The following is a 19,523-nucleotide window of genomic DNA, read 5'->3' as shown; positions in this document are numbered from 1 at the left end:
GCCTCCACGAATCTGCTAAGCAGATTCTGAAGAAACAAATGACTACACTATGAAAATGAGCAAGTGCATGTGTTCGAGGTAAGATGTGGACACTGGGATGTACCATCCCCGGTATACCTACCTTCAGCCCATACCCCATCACCTGTGCCCTTTTTGGCCCTCTGCAGAGCCACACCTTCAAACACCCTGGGGAGGGAGATTGTTTTGCTGAGAAAAGGCCTCACTAGTATCCCTGGCTGTCCATCTGTAGACCAGGCTAGCGTCTCAGAGATGCACCCACATTTGCTTCCCAGTGCTAGGACATTTAAGGGCTCTTCTCTGTGGAGGACAAAGCACAAGGCTCATCCTGGAAGTGGGAGTCCCCAGGTGAGTCCAAGGTAGCAGCCTTGCTTCACAAGGTCTGTATGACAGAACCAAGGGCTGAGTATGGTAACGGGTCTGAGGGTTCAGAGGCCTGAGAAGGAATAACTAGACGGGATAAGGCAGGGGCATCGCCAGTTGCTGCAGCCCACTCAGGCTCCTGGCCATTGAGCAGGAAGGAGTGCCCTGGAGGGGCAACTGGGAGACAACCCAAGAACGCCTCCTGTAGAATATACAAACCAGGGATGCAGTCACTTTGTCACTGTACCAGACATTTTCCCCAACTTAGAGCTCCTTGAAGGACACTGAGAATTTCATCCTCTGTGCCAGGAAAAAGAAACATATTGCCTAAATCTTGAGGCTCCTCAGGCCTTCAGTACTTAGATATTTCCAATTTCAGAATAGGCAGTTACTTTCAATGAGAGCACGAGCAGGTGACATTCGTGAGTTCTATCATTCCCCTCTTCAGTGCAGCTGTACCTCACAATCTCCAACAGTCCAAAGAGCTGTAGAGAAAGGCGGATTCAGTGGGCCTGAGGCAGTATTCTACCAAGCTCCCAGGTGATGCTTGCTTTGCATTTAAGGCTCATCCAGTAGAAAGCAGAGACCAAGCATCTCAGGCACGCTGAGTGCAGTAGAGTCTCTCAGCTCTTAGGGTCTTTCTCTAAGGCCATCAAGAGGACAGAATTCCCTGAAGCCAACAGCAGCAGCACCCATCAGAAAGCATGGATATTTCCCTGTTAATACTAGAAGGCCTTTTTTGTCAACTGCTGATCAGATATCCTGTTGCCGTTGCTGCCACCCCCAACCCCGTCACTATTGACCATACACCGGAGATGCCTTCCAGTTACTGCTGACAAACCAATTAGCAAGCACCCAACCCAAGACCATGTACTTGTTTATGCCCCAGCAACGCCTTCGAATCTTCAAGTTTATCCCAGGTTGCCAAGGTAACCCAGTGGGTGAAAGCACTTGCCAGCAAGTCTGAAGACCTGAGTTCAATCCCTGGGACATAGCAGAAGGAAAGACTCACCTAAGTTGCCATTTTCCCTCCACACATGTACTTGTGTGACTGCTCCACACATACATGCACAGAAAATGCTTTTCAAAATTGTTACCCTGGTTAGGGTTTTGTTTACAAAAATTCACTTTATCTTCTCCAGGATATTTTCTCATCAAAAGCTTGAGGAGAGGCAATGGCTCACAGCTGAGTGGTCATATATCACGCATGTTATAGCAGACTTTCCTAAAGCACCCCCACCCACTGGGAAGTTGTCCCTTTCTTTCCACTGTTCACTCCCTGCACCAGATAAATGTAACTGGATGAGAAGTTTCTCCTTCCCGTTACACTACACGGTAACTTGCTTCTGGCTGCTACTTAGGAAGACGGAAAGGCGGGAACTCAAAGCCTTTAGTCTCTGAAGCACTTCCCATCCTAGGTAAGCAATGGATGGGCATGAGTGACCTTCAGTGTCCTCCCTACAGGTCCCCAGGGTTCTACCCCAGTCACTTGTCCCTCTCCACCTCAAGCCAGCTCCTCCACATGACCTGGAAGCTCCCTCCTGGTGGCTGTCTGAGAGAGTAACTACAAAAAGATTCTTGAAAGCCTGTGGATGCCTACGGGCCTGAGAAATACCTCTAACATTTTCTCTCTTGCCCTGCAAAAGAGAGGGCAGGCTCCATTTGGGCATCTCAGAGGCTTACTCCTTTTCAGATCAAGAACAACCTGCCTTCTAGAGAATGGAACTCACAACTGATAAGCAACTATTTTGTTTGCCAAAGATGAGCTGTCATCATTAAAGCCAATAACCAGTCGTTTTAAAAACAATTTTCTTACCTAGCAAAAAATTCTTTAAAAATTATTCTTTAATTTAAATGAAGTACTCCAGGGTTAGCTTGCACTCTTGGTACTAACCATCAATGTAGCAGCAGAAGTAAATAGGAGCTGGGAAAAGCACACATAGCAAAGTGCTGTTAAAGGATTTATTGCAGTAATACAACAAACGTTTAGAAAACATCTGTATGATCAACCTGACTTACAAGTTTCAGTCGCAGCAAGTGGGTTCTGCCATTGCAGCTCTTTCCCAACGCACACCCGAACCCCGTCCAATGCTGATCCCCATACCATGGTAAGTTACATTTCTTGTTTCTAGGTAAGACCATGTAAAGCAGCCTGTGTGTTGCCTCTGAGTGTCTATTAGTATTACTTTGTTCCAATAAATCATTTTAAAATGGAAAACATGATCAACTTCTATGGCTTTTGGTTTAAAAAAAAAATATCAGCTTCATTTTTTTTTCTTCAGAAAGCTATTTGTGTATGGTTCTGGCACCTACACAAGAGGTTTTAATGAGCAGCAAAGAGTATGGAAAACCAAACAGTGGTTGAAATGTGTATTTAAGACTATTTACAACAGGTGGATCCAGTGCAAAATAATAAAACCCCAAGCACTTGAGCAGCCTAGGCAGTCCGTGCTGGATCACTTACTGTGATGCAAAGTGACAAAAGTGCCTCTCATCGATACCAAATAAAACAAAGCCCCGTCCAGCCCTGTACATCCTGCATGTGCAGTTAAACTGCTGAAGGCATGAGTTGGTGACCCCTCTGCACTTCTGTAGCTTCCTCCCAGGCTCGTGGTTTCTTTCTCAGAGGGTTTGTTCCTTCCAGCACACTCAGTCTGTAAGTTCTAGAAATAGGTGGTAAAACACAGGCCCAGCAGTTGCAGAGCTGAGCACATAACAGACTCTAGCCGTCTCCTCACAACTGGAATATCTAGAGCTAGGGAACACTGCGGGTCCTGGGTAGGATGAATTCCCTTTGACAATTCTACCAACAGCAAAAGTTCCATAGCACCTCAATCTGAAGACAAAGTACCAACCATAATATGAGTAAACAGAAGCTAGGGCATGGCAGACTGCTGAAGTACCATCACACCAGTCACAACAGGAAGATATAGTGACAAGGCCTGGGGGGCAGGGGTTGCTTCCTCACAGGATTGCTTAAGTCTGTTAACATAGAACTTCCTTTTTGAAGATACTAAAAATAAAAAAGAACTACTTACGAGTTGAACATAATGCCTCTCTTATTATAGCTTTCTATAAGATTGTCATTAGAATGGCCTCTGGGGAAATCCCTTGATAGCTGACCACTTCCTGGGACAGCTGCTGGGTACCACGCTCTGCACAAGGTGCTGTCTTCAGAGCACTGGAGACCCCAGGGACAAGCAGGAAGAGTTTCCTGGAAACACCTGCTATTAGTTAACCCTACCACCACCACCAAGGAAGAAACAGGACAGCAAGCGAGTGACCACTTAATCAAGTGTTCAACCAATGCTCAGGTAGCTTTTAGCTCACCCAGGGAATGATAAAGGAAGGGAAACGTCCTGTTTTAAAGTGAGTGTAGTACAGAGAACTCCAATGACTTATTTCCCTTCAGAATACAAGAGAACTGTTTAGACATCTGAACATCCCAGCAGATTCCCCCATTTGCAGACATGGGTCCACAGAAATAAAGACCTCAGTTTCTTTGGTGTGTAGTAGGAAATCAGGAATGTGACACACAATGACTGACAGCAATAAGCTTTCCTTTCCTCCCTCCCCAGACAACCACCTCTCCCTGATGAGGCCAAAACTGCTGCTGGCCTGCTGGCTGGTCTCTTGAGAGGATGACAGAAAAACAAACTGAGCCTTTGTCTTTCATTCCTCATCACCAAGAAATGCTTCCTTGTGATCTGACCAAAGCCTAGAACTTAGTGTCAGGAAGACTCGGCACCCAAGAACCAGCATCCTGAGGACCTGGGCTCAGGAGGCCCCAGGCTCAGACCCTAGTACTAATCTTGTCCTGCCGACAGCTTCCAAGCGCTGTCGTGACTACACAGACAAGGTTATGAGAGTGCAGTGGCAAAGATTCCGAGACACAAAATCAGCATTTTTGATCCCGACTCGTTAGCGGTGTCCAGTGTAAGCTTTGAACCAAGAGGTCACCGAGGCCGCAGCGGAGGAGATCATCCCACCAGCGCTGCTGCTGGCTATGGGTGGGGACACCTGGGTGCTCTGGCTCTGGGATACTTCCACCGGCTGGGAAGGGATGTCACAGAATCGGGGGCTTGGCAGGTTCTCCCAGTCTGTGCCCAGGTCAGTTTCCTCATCGCTTATACGCTCATCTCCACTCACATCTGATTCTCCAGCAACTCCAGGGTCCACAAATTCCATGGACTCCTCGAGGTCTGCTCGCACTTCAAAGGGTCCTGACCTGTGTGCAGACAGAGGGGCTGCATAAGACACCACCATTCTCCTGCCCCACAATCCTTTGAGTTTGGCATTATTGGATATGGGAGAGGAAAGAGACTCACCTTGCTGCATCCCCCACCCCACCCCCTCTAGTGTGTGTGTGTGTGTGTGTGTGTCTGTATGCGCACGCGTGCGTGACAGCAAGCAGAAGGGAACAGGCATGCATGTGGAGGCTGCAGGACAGCTTTCAGGAGTGAATATCACCTACTTTTTTTTTTTTTTTTTTAGAACTTGTATACAACAGGCAAGATGAGTGATTGTCCTGTCTGGGCCTCCCATTTTACTACACATGTGTCCCACCTCATTCACCTGGCTCTTTCCATGGGCTCTGGAACTGAACTTGAGTCCCGTGCTTGCATGGAGAGCCCCTCAGCCCACTGAGCCATCCCTTCGCCCACGTATTTATGATTGAGCAATCTGACTCCCTTGTCTATCTTTTTACTAGGTTTCATTTCCATTACTGACCGAAAGACTGACTCTAGATTTTTATTTTCTCTCTACTGTAGATGCTGCCAAACTGTTTACTGTTGTCTCTGTAAGGCGCGAGGCCTTTCTTACTAGAGAATTAGTCCCCTCACAGTAATGTGTGCCTCCTCTGTTTTACACAGTTGTGAGGTTAGGGCTTGGTTAAAATTTCCTTCCCCACCCTATGAGTATAAAATGGTCTTTTCTATTAGGTCTTTTCTATATTATTTTAAACAGGATCTTTTATATGTGGAACTTGTTTTTATATATAGGATATGGTATGAGGACAACTTTTCCTTCCCTTGAATGCCAACTAGTGAAACACTGTAGACCATGATCATCTAACTCAGCTGAAACATTATCTGCTTCAAGACTCAGTTCTCTTTTCTATAGTATATAGTATTCTGCATGCTATTTATATACTAATATAGAAGGGTCTATAAGTATAAAAAATATAGGGTGTAGTACTTGAGATAAGAGCTTACTAAATGGCCCCAGGCTGGCCTTAAAGTCACAATTCTTTTGCCTAGGTTTCCTAAATATTGAGATTAAACAAAACTTGGTGTGCCTGTTTGTTTGTGTTATTGGAGGTGGGAAAGCAACAGCAAGCATGTGGAAGTAATACAACAATTTGTGGGAGTCATGTCTCTCCTTCCTTCCACCACGTGCGGCAGGGAGAACTAAGGTCATCAGGCGTGGTGGCAAGTTTCTTTACCTAAGCCATCTCGCTGACCTCCACCCAAATTTAATCTTACATTAACTTTATATACACAGTTTGAGAAGGGGCTTGCCCTTCTTATTCTCCCTCTGTCCTTGGAATCAGTTTGTCTGCACATCTGCTGCGGTTCTCACTGGTCTTGTCTTAGCTGAGAGAATAATGACAGATTTCAGGCCTCAGAGCTGCTTCATCTACTCTACTCCTTATCCAGAACTAAAAGGCCATTCTAGAACTACATGCCATGGGACACCTCGCTGGTTTCTGTCTACAGATGCTCCCCAACTTGGGACTTGAAAATATGATGAGTCCAAAAATGCAAACAAAGCAACAAATACATTTAAGTGTTGCACACGCTAGGCTCATGTTTACTGCCCAGCCACACTCCTGCCCTCTGAAGGCAGGAGCCTACTAAGTTGCACAGGCTAGCCTTAATTTGTGGTCCTCTTGCGTCAGCTTCCTGAGTGGCCAGATTACAGGCATTTGCCACCTCAGCCAGCTTGAAAACTCATTTAATATACCATAGAAACAAACACCAACAAGAGTGCTTACATTAGCCTACAGAGTGAGCAAAAAACACCTAATCAAAGTCCATTTTCTCTATACACATCAGGTATGTCCCATCTCTACAAAAATGTGCCTCTGCTGATGAAAGCAAGGACAATGGGTAACGCCTAGAGCAGGGTACCAAAGAGGAGCCTCTCCTAGTTTGTGCTCTTTGGGGTCTAGTGACTAAGAAGTCACCTAGAGCAGACATGGAGCAGAGCGGTATTTCTTTTTTTGTTGTTGTTTTTGTTTTTCGAGACAAGGTCTCTCTGTGTAGCCCTGGCTGTCATGGAGCTCACTCTGTAGACCAGGCTGGCCTCGAACTCAGAGAACCACCTGCTTCTATCTCCTGAGAGCTAGGATTAAAGGCGTGCGCCACCACCGCCCGGCCAGAGCAGTATTTCTTGTTACTGATTTCTGCTTTTAAGCCGATAAATTGAGCCAGCTCACTGTACAAACTCTAACAAATGGTGACCAAACTGACCTGGTGATGAAAAGAAATCCATAGACACAGTATATGCAAGCACAAAAGAAAATGTCCAAGAGACAGCATGGCTTCCAGGGGCAGGTTAGAAAAGAAACAAGTGAGCTTCAAGAGAAGACAAGGTGGCTAGGACACATCACATGCTAATGTACTCCATTGCAACTTTCTGTCAGAATGACTACAAAGGGACTGCAGAAGCCCACACATGACCAGCTGTTTCCTCACACACAGTACTGTACAACTTTCGTCCTTCCCACAGAATGGGGGACTTGCGGAACACTGGCTAGTATGCCAGTGAGCACGACTGAAAAGCAATCACATAGAAACAACACTTAGGGAAAAGCCGCATGTCCAACTTACCTGCCTAGGTGCTCAGAGTGCGGGCTCACCAGATGCATGAGGTTCCTCAGTGTGTGCAGTGGTTGCAACTGATCTAAATTAACATGCTAAAAAAGGCAAAGGCTCAATTAATACTTTCAAATAGACAGCAAATTAAAAATGAGTTCAAAGCACAGCGCTGGTACCTGAGAAGAACAAAGGTAAAGGATGTTTGCATTCAGTTTCCTCACTGCGCGGGTCAGCTTCTGTTTGCTGAGGTTTTCTCCACAGAACTCACTGTAAGACAAGCACATAGCTTCTAAGATTGCTGTCTGAGGAAGGTTCCTGTCAAAATGTTCCTTCTGAAGGATATGTCTGAACTACAATTCAGTATCAACACAGCACATACTTCCTTCTTAGTAAACTGCCTGAAGCAGACCCTCCCTTCCTAGGCTTTCTCGGGGAGCTGTTCTATCCATCTACAGAAACTGCAAATGCATTACCTCACTGACTGAGCAACTCTGTCTCTGGAGCTCATGCCACACCAACAGGAAATGCCATGGGATTGCTATGGGAGTGCACTTTCTGAAGCATCAATACGAGACCAACCTCCACCCACTCCTTGGGAGGGACAGCTGTAGACTCCAGGAAGCCTGTGTGTGCCCCTCTCCTGCCCCTTGCCTCCAGGACTCTGTACCTTCTCTGTTTATAGTCTTCTTCCTTACTGTCCCTATCCATGGCTTGTCCCCTTCCTACTTTATACCCTGGGCTGCAGATACAGCTTGTAGGAAGAGAATTTGCCCATCTGGGTTCAATCCCCAGTACATATAAAAAAAAAAAAAAAAAAAAAAGAGGAAAACATGCACCTCCTGCTTTCAATGATCTTCACAGCCCTTCTCACAGTAAATCTGAAGTTCTGGGTGTTAATTACTTGAGCACATGCCTAAAAGCCCAGCAACTACTAGATACGGAGGCAGGAGGATCCTGAGACCCTCTGGGCTATATGATGAGACCCTGCTTTAATACAAAAGCAAACAAAACAAAACAAAAAAAGCAAAACACAAGTATAGGCTGCTACAGGCCAGTGACAAGAGATGTGTTAGAGATGCAAGGGTAACTGGAGGGTGGGCGCCCTTAATGTGAGCTGGGTAGACTGTGTCCTTAAACATTTAAAACTAGGTTTTCATAAGAACCAAACAACCCTCCTCTACACCCCACTGATACAATTCCTCAGCTCCCATGTGTGGAGACTGGCAACGCCTTCCTTGTACAACCTGATCCCTCCTTCAGTTACTTGCCCAAGAATCAGAGTCTGTGGGCTCTTCTGATCCCGTTTGTGACCGTATGAGTCCAGGGTCACCCTCAGAACCAGCCTTACGCTGTAGTCAAACATTCTCAGGCTTACACTGCCTTTTCTCTCAGCTAGTGAAAGGGCAGGCCAGGAAGACAGAGATGGACGACAATGACAGACAGCATTGCCACCGTATTGACTTACCTGTTGCACAGCTTTTTGGGAAGATTGATGTCCAGTATGTGAGACACAATGTTGACCAGCTGTGTGGCGTAGCCCAGCGCAGCGCTGATAGTGTAGGCAGGGTTGTTATGCTCCATGTCTGAGAGTGCACACAGAAGTCGTGTAGTTTTTCACTTGTAGTTTTAGAATTACATTACTGATAACTAGGCTTCACTCTTACTCCATGGTCAGACACAAACAGTCTGAAATAAGCTAAGCATAATAAAGGTCTAGACTGACTGGACCTGGCAATGTATCACCTAAATGATTAATGACCAACTTAGCCCATGTGGTGGCTCATACCTGTTAATACCAACACTGGGAGGCTTGGGTAGGAGGCCAGCCTGAACTACATAAGACCATTTCTCAAGATGGAAGGGTCAGCACTTCCTCTGTACCTTTGCCTATCCCAAATTTGCTGGATGTTCTTTCAGCGCCAACTCAAGACAGTCCCTTGGCTACTTTTTCACAACCTGGGATGGTTAGATTTCAAAACCAACTTAACACAGCCGAGTTCCAGGAGAAAGGATCAGTGGGAAGAGCCTAGAGCAAGTTAGCCTGTGGACATGTCTGTGGATTTGTCTTATGTCTTCCATGGGAAGACCTCGCCACTGTGAGCATCCTGTGGACTGTGTAAGAGCACAGAAAGTGAGCTCAATTCATTCCTTCACGTGTTCCCAAGGATGGACTGTAACCTGGAAGTGCAAGCTAAAATAAACCCTTTCTCCACAAAGCTGCTTTTTTTTTTTTTTTTCTGGGTAATTTGTAACAGAAATGAAACCAGAACACAAGCCATCTCTCCAAGGAAGGACAAAAGGTTACCCACCTTTCTCGGGCAACCTATTATCATCAGCACCTAGCACTGTCCATGGCACAAAGCGCACTCTCACTAAATATGTGCCAAATGATAACTCTGTGTGGTGACAGTGTCAGAAATATATGCTGAATGACTAAAGGAAGCATCCTTCTCCAGAGAAGACAAACTGCAGGGGCACTTCAACTTCCATTTAGTACTCCAATAGTGTGAAGCTGCAAACTAAAGCCAACAGTCAAATTGCAAGATGAACTCTACAAACATGAGTTTTTTCTCCTCCCTTCTTTCTGACATAAGAGATAAGGTAAGGCTTGGCTCTATAGCTCAAGCTGGCTTTGAACTCTGGACAATCCTTATGACTCAGCCTTCCAAATGCTGGGATAACAGTCACATGTAACCAGAATTCTTTTTTGTCTTTCTCTATGAATTAATACTAACCCAGAAGTGAGAAATCATCAGTCACCAAGTGATGAATGTAAAATGTGGTCTATCCATACAATGGGCTAGTACTTAGCCATAAAGAGTAATCAAACAAAGCAGATACAAAAATAACACACTGCATGACCTCACTATCACTAGAAAGCACACTGCCTCCTAGAGCTGGGGAAGAGGAAAAGGGACAGTGGGACACCTTCAGAACACCGGGCTTTCTCTGGGCTCAGGACAAGGTTTGAGATGAACAGAGCTCATGCTTGCCAAACGTTGGGCACACACTAAATTCAACTGTTCCCTCTGGCATGTAAAGTTTATCTCACAAAATATGTACACAAACAAATACATCTTCAAAGAAGACTTTTACTTCTTACCAGGTCCTTGGGCTGTTTTCTTCTCTTCTACCCAATTATAGTAAGCAGAGTAGTCCCCGTTGTTTGGTAGGCTGATCCAAGGGCCTGTGATGCTAATGCTGGTGTCGCCATTGTGGTCATCACAGACCCATCTTCCAGAGAGGTAAGTTGTCCTCCGGGCCTCAGCAAGCTTGCTTACCATGCTGGAGGTCATGGCACTATCAGTCTCTGAAGACACGTCTGCAGGGTCTCTGCAAACAAACAACAAAAATTATACCACAACCACAGTATACATCTAATACATCTAAGAAAAAAAATCACAAGCTAGGACAAGCATAGAAGGTGAGGCTTTCTTCATGTCTTGTCCAGCAATACACATGTGTGTGCAATCCTCAGAAACACAGTCAGCAAGAGCGGTCCCATGTCAACAGCAGAGTACACTCAGGTAAATACCAACCTCTCACTACATGGCACAGCATCGTGGAACTGCATGGCCTACTGTTGACCACAAGTCATTATTTCCGACACAATTACATGGGTCCATGTTTTCTTGGTTAAAAAAATTTCAACCTTATAAAAAAGTTGCAAGAGTCTTAAAGTTTCACTCAATTACCAACTTGGGAAAATGCAATGATAAAAATCAGGAGGCCTAGCTCCAATCCTCATACTGAAACCCAAAGCAAAATCTGAAACCCAAAGCAAAATAAAACACAATAAAAGAATCAGTCTGTAAAATGGGGGCTCATGTATCCCAGGCTGGCCTTGAATTTGCTGTGTAATAGAGGCTGGTCTTGAATTCCTGGTCCTCCTGATTCAGCAACCTTAGAACCAAGGTTATAGGTATGTGCCATCACACCCAGCTACCATGGTACAGAAATTAGGTCATTTACACCATAGTACTACAAACTCATCTACAGACCCAACCCTGTAGCCATAGGAGCACTGTTAAGATCCTCTTTTGTGGTGTTAGATGCAAATCCAGAACCACACGCTGTGATTGGGTGCCTGCTGATCCATCAGGATGTAATGTTAGCACAAGGCTTCTTCTGCAGTACTAGCTTCTCTCTCTCAAAGGTCTGACCAGTTGTCTCTATGCCAACTGGTAGTAATTTAACTTTTCTCCACTGATCCAAAATACTTACCAACTCTGTATCTAGACTTTCTACTAGCACTGACAGATTAAACAGCCACTCTAAAAAAGGCTAAGTCTGGGCCTTATCTACGTACTAGTTCACACTCAGTAATGCAGGTGATTTCAGCCTCCACTTAACAGACAAGGAAATCAGGTTTGTGGGTTCAACAGTGTGTCTCACATGCACACAACTAATAAATGCCCAGGATGGTCTTTCCCTTGGAGTGTGAGCCAGGTCGTAACCTGGAAGCTTTGTGACAGAACATAAGATGACCCACCCAGCCCTTGTCCTGGCTGTCTCTCCAGCTTCTATTTACTGTTAGCTGAGGAAGACAAGAATCGAGTTTCATTATCAGGAAAACCAACTGACCCTCAACCAAGTCAGTAAATTAAGTGCTGACATACTGAGGAAACAATGCTCAGCACCAACCCCATGCCAAAGCCGCCTTACTGTACCTCCCAGAAGTCTTCACTTCGTCAATTGGGAAGATGATGGAGGTGAGCTCTAGGATATGCGACCTTCGAAGATGCGCCAACCGCTCATAGTGACTCTTCAAGTCAATGGTTTTCTTCTCCACCAGGTCCCCAAGCTTGCGGTTGTGCCGCTGAATCTTCTCCTTTTTCTCTTGGTGCCGCTGTGCTCGGTTGTAAAGCTTCTGGTTCTTTTCCCTGTTCTTGAGGAGGCCTTCAGAATCTATGCAGCAAGCCACAAGACTCTGAACAGCTCTGAACTGCAGGCACCTCACAGCACCGCTTCCCCCCACGCTCACTGGTGTGCACTTAGAGAAACTTCACTAGGGCCTTCCTAGAGAGATTCCTTGGGTCATGGAGTCTGAGGTTTGCTGGGGTCACTATACTCAAGTTAAGCTTCATTTGAGTCACAAAAACACAGTGAACTCTAAGACACATACCTAGGAACCACTTCCTCTGGACCTGTGTGCGGCCCCAACAGTCATCTTACATTGGTTCCATTGGCTGATCTACAGTTGATTCAAGCCTTTCTCTCCATGTCCACTGTTGCTTCTGATTACATCTCACTTAAGTGCCACCCATCTCTAGGTGGCTCAACTCCAACCTACCCACTGCCCCTTTCTGCACGCCCCATGAGGGGGAGGGGAGGGGGACAGGGAAAGGGAGAGGGAGAAGGAGAGGGAAAGGGAGAGAGAATGTCTGTGTGTGTGTGTGTGTGTGTGTGTGTGTGAGAGAGAGAGAGAGAGAGAGAGAGAGAGAGAGAGAGAGAGAGAGAGAATGTGTACACGATCCTCTTGCCTCAACCTGCTGAAGAGAGAGAGAGAGAGAGAGAGAGAGAGAGAGAGAGAGAGAGAGAGAGAGAGAGAGAATGTGTACACGATCCTCTTGCCTCAACCTGCTGAATGCTGGCATGGCATGGCATTACAGGTGCACGTCACCCTACGTGGCTCTTGCACAGTCTAGAAATTACAGATAATGCCTGGCAGTTGTCAAACACAGACCAAACTTGTGAGCCTCCAAATAGGCATAGCCACAGATCCCTTTTCCCCTGGCTATGTTCAGTGCCTCCACACTCGAGAGCTTCTCAGATGGGCCCACTCAATGTTAGGACTGGATGAATCAACACTAAAGTCGCTCCTATCCTGCAAACACCCACCACCACACTGTCGTTCAAACACCATCCATCTGGGAATGTGCCGGATTTGCTCCTATTTTCCCAATTTCCAGATGTTTCTTATTAGAAACGCTCAGCCCATAAATGCTCCCCAGACCTGTCTCTCACAACCTGGACTTTGGCTTCTGCAACACTTAGTCCTTCATTCCAGACCCTCTGAAGCCTTGCCACCTCCTAAGAAGTCTGTGACAGGCACCTCACAAGCACCTGTGGGCACAGCCACTGGCTCTGAGGACTTAAGCTTGCAGGTTAGCTCTGGCATGAGCTTTCTTAGTTTCCCATCTCCTCTCAAAAACACCCCTTTCTCAAGCTAGCTCCATGTAGATGTCTGGGTAAAACCATCCCAGGACTTGGTCCCATACAAGTTTACTTTTACTTAGTTTAAACACTCCATCATGTCCATATTTACTGAACCTTGGCAAGACTCAGGAATCTGTCTAGCTGAGGTCCTGAGCCAGACAGGACAGTTTAAAATTCAGTATCTTGTCCAGCACTGGTGACAGGGTACTCAGTCACCCATCTACAACCCATGATGATTTTGAAACTCAAGGTTCCCTTGTCCCCTGCTGGTGTCTCCCCCGCGCACATCCAAGTCCTTGATGATACTTCTATTCTACTCTGTAGCCAGATGAACCCCAGCTTTCAAGTGCACATAACTAACTCTCCTACCACCCATGTCCCTCAATGTATCTGTATTACAGTGCATTGTGAAGGTGTAAGTCGGGCTCTACAGTATCAGTCTGTGCCCTTCACTGGACTACACAGGTATATTTCAACAACACGCTTCAAGAAAAGATGACTCGTAGCGCCTCTCCATCTGTGAGCTGAGTTCATGAGTCACTTTTAAAATCTGTCAATTCCTTTAACACAGCTTGCAAGACAGTGAGGAGGCTCTAGAGGGCAGCCTCTATCAAGCACCAGTTTTCAACTCAGACAGTCATCCAAACTATCCACAGCAGCCCAGAGTGAGGTCCTGTATCTGAGCTGACAGCAGTCTGGAAATCTACAAGAGTATGCAAAACCTTTTCTCACCAGCAGTGTGATGCTGCTGTAAGTCTAGAGTAGACTCTGGATTTCTCTGCCTGAATTCCCAGACGGTCACGAGCTCTCACAATGTGCTACAGGGTACACCGCTTTGTGACCATCTTTTTGTTTTAAAGTTTAGGAACCTGTAAGAATGAGCTCATTAAAGTTTTACACATGTACATGTTCAGCATACTCTGCAGCTTCAAAAGGATGAGACACTCGCCTGAGTATCACTGGAGGATGTTGGGGAAACCATGAGCCAGTATTAAATAACAACTTCTGATGCTGCTGAACCCAAGCCCTAGAAAGTACAAGCAAACATCGGGGGTCCCTTCTCCCTGCAAATATGCACACATACACCATGATGCCCCAGATGTCCAGCCCATCCAACATCACACACACACACACACACACACACACACACATCATGAGACTAAGTACCTTCAATGGAAGGAAGCGCTGACACCATCACATGCCACCATAGTCACTCCTTCTAAACCATCGATTCCTGAGATAATGATGGTCACTCTAAACTTTAAGACGAACGGTGGTTTGAATGAGAATGGCCCCAGACACTCAGATGTTTGAAAGGTCTCCAGTTGGTAGAGCTTAGGAAGGACTAGGAGGTGAGGCTCAGGGATTGGCTCTAAGGCTTAAAAAGCTCCTGCTATTCCCACTGAACTCTCTGCTTCCAGCGTATGGCTTGGAACGTGAGCTCTCAGCTGTTCCTGCGACCACGCCTTTGCTCCACCATCATGGCCACTAACCTCAGGAATCATAAGCTTACTTAAATGTTTTCTTTCACAAGCTATCTTGGTATGGTGTGTTACCACAGCAACAAAAAAGGCAACTAAACCACTAATCTCAAGAAATGAATGTGTCCAAGGATATAAGGTTTCATAGAGAACATAAAATTTGATTACCATCTATGATAATATCTAAAGCATTTATCTGTAATGTGAAACCAGTACAGGTTTTAGGAAGTGAATTCACTAGAGGGAAAAGCCATGGTTTCACTCACATTCCTGCCATGGTACTGAATAGCACAAGTAAGTGCCAAGTCAGACTGCGAATGCAGCCCAGGGCTTGGTTGTTATGGTGGTGTGTGAGCAAGCCAAGAGCTGTGGGCACGCAGAGCACTGAAGTGAAGACCTTCCCAGTCCTTCCCTTTAGACAGAGCTGGCAATGACTTGAGAACCCTGTGTAAATGTCTTCAGGAAAGAGGAAAGGAGCAGAGTTCCGCTTCCCTGGTAAAATAATCTGGACTAAGGGGCCGTACGGTGGCACAGATGAGAAGAGGCTTGGAAATTTCTGGCCAACCTGGGCTACAGAGCAAGATCCTATTTCAATAAATACATAATTCTGAACAGCTCTAAACCCAGAGGTTTTTCTTCTTTCATTTTAAGACAGGCTCTCACTATGTAGCCAAGGCTGTCCTGTATGTGTAAACCAGGCTGGCCTGTCAGAGTACTGCGATTAAAGGTGTGTGCCACTAGACTTAGCCTTAAAATCCAGACATTGAGTGCTGACAAAATGCAACAATTTTAATTCCACATTGAAACACATACTATTTCATCTTTAGATAGGTCCCAACAGCATATCTGTGTATATCAATATACACATGTACACACACATGCACATATATACACACAAACATTCCAAGATTCAAAGAAATCTGAAATACAAAACACTTCTACTTTAAAGGCATTTCAAGTTAGGGATTTGATATTTGCAACCCATGGTCAAGTTTCCAAAGTCACCCTATGATGGTCAATATGCCAACTTGACAGGATCACATACCACAGGAGATAAACCTCTGGGTATGTTTGTCAGGGAGTTTCTATATTGGGTTAACTGAAGGGGGTAGGTACCCCTTTAAGTGTGACTCCCTGACTGAACAAAAATAGGAAGCAAGCTACATACGGGCACATGTCTCTCCCTCCTGACTGTGGCTGCAAGGTGACCTGCTGCCTCAGCTCCTGCTGCCTCAGCTCCCTGCTTTGATGGGCCCTAATACTGTTCAGCTGTGAGTCAAGTAAACCCTTCCTCCTTTGAAGAAGGTGCTTCTGTCAGGTGTGTACTCACAGCATGAGAAAACTAAGCAACCCCACGGCAGCCTTGCCTCTCACCACCCCCACGCCACTGGCAGGGAAGGGATTACTCACTTTTCTTCATTTCCTCGTTTCCTTTACATATCGTTTGCTTCAGCTGTTCAATCCTCATCTTGCATGACATTATTTTCCATCTCTTAAAAAATAAACAACAGATGTCACAAATGTCAGTTTCATGGGATTATCTACCTGAATTACTGCTGATTTCCTGGTCCACCTTAGGAGGAGTGAAGAAAAAGCTGTGGTAACTCCATTTGTTATGACTGTGTTGACCTATATAGATTACAGAAGGGAATGTATTTTATGGTTCCATACAGTAGCTGCTGAGAAATCAATGAGAAAGAAACTTCTGTAGTTCTTTCTCATGGGTTAGAGCACAGAGGACAGTGCTTCTAAACTTCCCTTACCCAGTACCTAGCTACCTAGCAACCTGGCTATGCTGCATATGGGATGTACAAATAGAACCTTAGCATTTGGGAGGTAGAGACACAAAGTTCAGGACTTCAAGGCCTGGCTGGAGAGATGGCTCAGTGGGCAAGTACACTGACTGCTCTTCCAGAGGTCCTGAGTTCAATTCCCAGCAACCACATAGTGGCTCACAACCATCTGTAATAGGATCTGATGCCCTCTTCTGGTGTGTCTGAAGACAGCTACAGTGTACTCATACATAAAATAAATTAATCTTTCAAAAAAAATTTTTAAAAAGGCCTTCAAGGCCACCCTGAGCTACAAACCCACCATAAAATAATTATAATACACAAAGATTCATTTCCCTATATACTATCCAAATGTCATAGGGTCAACAACGTGCCTAGTGGCTACCACAAGGACAAAGCAGATTCAGAGTGTATATATCGTTACAAAACCACCAACCTAGTTCCACATTCAGATGACTCAGAGAACTACATGAAACATGAAAGTGTCCCTTTACATTACCAGGAACAGTCCAGCCAGGCACAATTCCCCTAGTAAATAAAGTATCGAAGCTTATAGGACCACGTGTGGTGGTTTGAATGAGAATGGCCCGAAGGCTTGGACTGTTTTGGATGTTTGGTCCCTAGTTGGTGGATGGTTCTGAAAAAATGAGGTGGCATGGCCTTGCTGGAGGAGGTGTTATCACTGAGGGCAGTTTCAAATGACCCCCAGTACCTTCTCTATCTCTGCCCCTCATGGTCACGGATAAAGATATGAGCTCTCAGTTGTTCCTTCACTTCCCATAATGGACTCTTAATGCTCTGAAACCTTAAGTGCTCTCTTTTATAAGTTGTCTTGGTTGTGGTGTTTTGTTGCAACAGAAAAGTTACTAAGACAACATGTTAGTTAATGCACAATTATTTTGTATTGTCTCCCTAATTGTAGGTAATTAAAAGTCTAAAACAAAGTTTTTATAGTGTTAACATTTACATGAGCAGTCCCATGACACAAGATACAGAACAGATGGCAGGGGTTTGTCATTTATTTTTATTTGTCTATAAATATTGGCGTGTGGAGGTGGGGCATGGAGTACTCATGAAGGTCAAAGGACACCTCTGGCATTGATTCTCTCCTTCCACGTTCTGTGGATTTCAGGGATGGGGATGGGAGGAGGAGTGGGGAGTGGAGCTCAGGTCATGATGTTCATGCAGTCGTTTACCTGCTGAGCCATCTGGCCCACACTCCACTGGTCTTACCATGTTCCCTCCATCCTGAATCAGCTGGCCTGATAGAAAGATGTAATAGCCTTTTGAAGACACAGGTACAGTGCCAATTTAGGTGATAGCAGCCTGGAGGGCTGGGCCGGGGCTCTTCAAAAGACAGGATAATGCTTTGAATCAAAATATATGGCACAATTTCTCCCATAGCCAGGATCCATGAGTCCAATAATCCAGGGTGGAGAAGGGAATGGTTCTACTCTCAGCCCTGGTGACCCACTAGGAAAGGTTTTGCTTCCTGTTCCCATGACCTTAAGTTCAGCTAGCTCAGAAGTTTTGGTTGCAGAGTAGAGAGCACTCCTGCCAGGAGACACCACAAACATTCCCTTGATCTGCAAGCTCAGACTCCCACTAACTACTTCAGGCTTCTGGTGTACTTAAGTGAAAGGAATAGTGGTAGCAAGGTGACTGACCCAGATTCCCAAGGGGAAACTCATTTGCTTCTCCTCAACAGAAGTAAAAAAGAACTGTCTAGAATGCAGGAAATCCTTTAGGTCTTATCTTGGTGCTATCATGCTTACTGAAGGTGAAAAAAATACAGAACAGGCAGTAGAGGACAGTAATAATACCAGTTAAGGCCCCTTGACCAGCTGCAATAATGTGGGTTAAAACTGACATGGGTATTTCTGTCATATTTTTGTATGAATGTACTTGTACAGTTTTTTTATCATGTAATGTAACATCAATTGAGATAATATCAATGGTTATCATATCTAAATTATGAAATACTAAAAGAATGTCTGCCAAGGGATTGCCACCTAGCCGAAAATATACAATGTGTTTACAATTGTATTGGGATATTTATATCATATTAGGTATAATTATGACCTAGTTATTGTTTTCATTTGGAAATTGTGACATAAGCAAATATAATTGTATATCAAGTTGGCAAGGGGTGGTGGACTTGTGATGTCTATTCTTAGTTGTCAATTTGACTCCATTCGGAATTTAGGAAAAACCCAAGCAACTGGGCATACACGTGAGGGATATTTGGTTAACTGGATTATTTGAGTGAGGTAGGAAGACCCAACTTTAACACAGGTCATCTGAGGTTTGAAGACCCATCCTAAATCTGGACTCACCTCATGCACTCTGTATGAAAGACGTGCCTGCTTGTCCTCACTGTCACTGCCAAGGTTATCTACCCTGCTCCTGAAGTGTTCCTTCAGTGGCATCAGAGCCTACTTCTTTAGGATTCTGACATATACTACAGGCCAGCTGAGACATCCAGCCTCATGGACTTTGGTGGACAGCCACTGTAAGACTGGCTGGACCACAGCTGGTAAGCCATGCTCCTCTCTCCATATATACAGATTCTTTCTGTCAGCTCTGTTCCTTTAGAGGACCTTAATACATCTGCCCTTATTTTTATCTTGTGAGGACTATGCTATTATATAGTCCAGCCTGACCTTAAAACTCATGATCCTCCTGCTTTTAGCCTCTCCATGGTGTATCACTAAGTCAGGCTGAGGATTCTGCAGAAAACTGAGAATGTTATAAAGATTTTAGAAAATGTTTTCACTGAACATCTTATTTATTTATAACATTCATAGCATGAGTCATTTATTTAACTGTTTATTTAACTGTCATAAAAATTATACATGATGCTACTGCTAGACACTACAAAAAAA

The 19,523-nt window shown here is 45.1% G+C and overlaps 1 protein-coding gene across 1 annotated transcript in view; it reads right to left on the bottom strand.

The window, feature by feature from the left end:
• Window positions 1–2,329: 2,329 nt before the first annotated feature.
• Atg14 (autophagy related 14) overlaps window positions 2,330–19,523 on the bottom strand; it is a 30,764-nt gene continuing 13,570 nt past the window's right edge. Inside the window, exons 4-10 of the mRNA XM_034498707.2 lie at window positions 16,256–16,337; window positions 11,876–12,113; window positions 10,309–10,538; window positions 8,671–8,788; window positions 7,382–7,472; window positions 7,218–7,303; window positions 2,330–4,609 (exon numbers count right to left, since the gene is read on the bottom strand). Coding sequence (XP_034354598.1) covers window positions 4,303–4,609; window positions 7,218–7,303; window positions 7,382–7,472; window positions 8,671–8,788; window positions 10,309–10,538; window positions 11,876–12,113; window positions 16,256–16,337 — 1,152 coding nt within the window. The 3' untranslated portion in view covers window positions 2,330–4,302. The remainder of the gene's footprint in view (window positions 4,610–7,217; window positions 7,304–7,381; window positions 7,473–8,670; window positions 8,789–10,308; window positions 10,539–11,875; window positions 12,114–16,255; window positions 16,338–19,523) is intronic.

The sequence above is a fragment of the Arvicanthis niloticus genome, chromosome 3, assembly GCF_011762505.2.
Source record: "Arvicanthis niloticus isolate mArvNil1 chromosome 3, mArvNil1.pat.X, whole genome shotgun sequence".
Taxonomy (NCBI): Eukaryota; Metazoa; Chordata; class Mammalia; order Rodentia; family Muridae; genus Arvicanthis; species Arvicanthis niloticus.
Note: the sequence above shows the minus strand (reverse complement) of the source record. Positions and strands in the feature narration are given on the sequence as shown.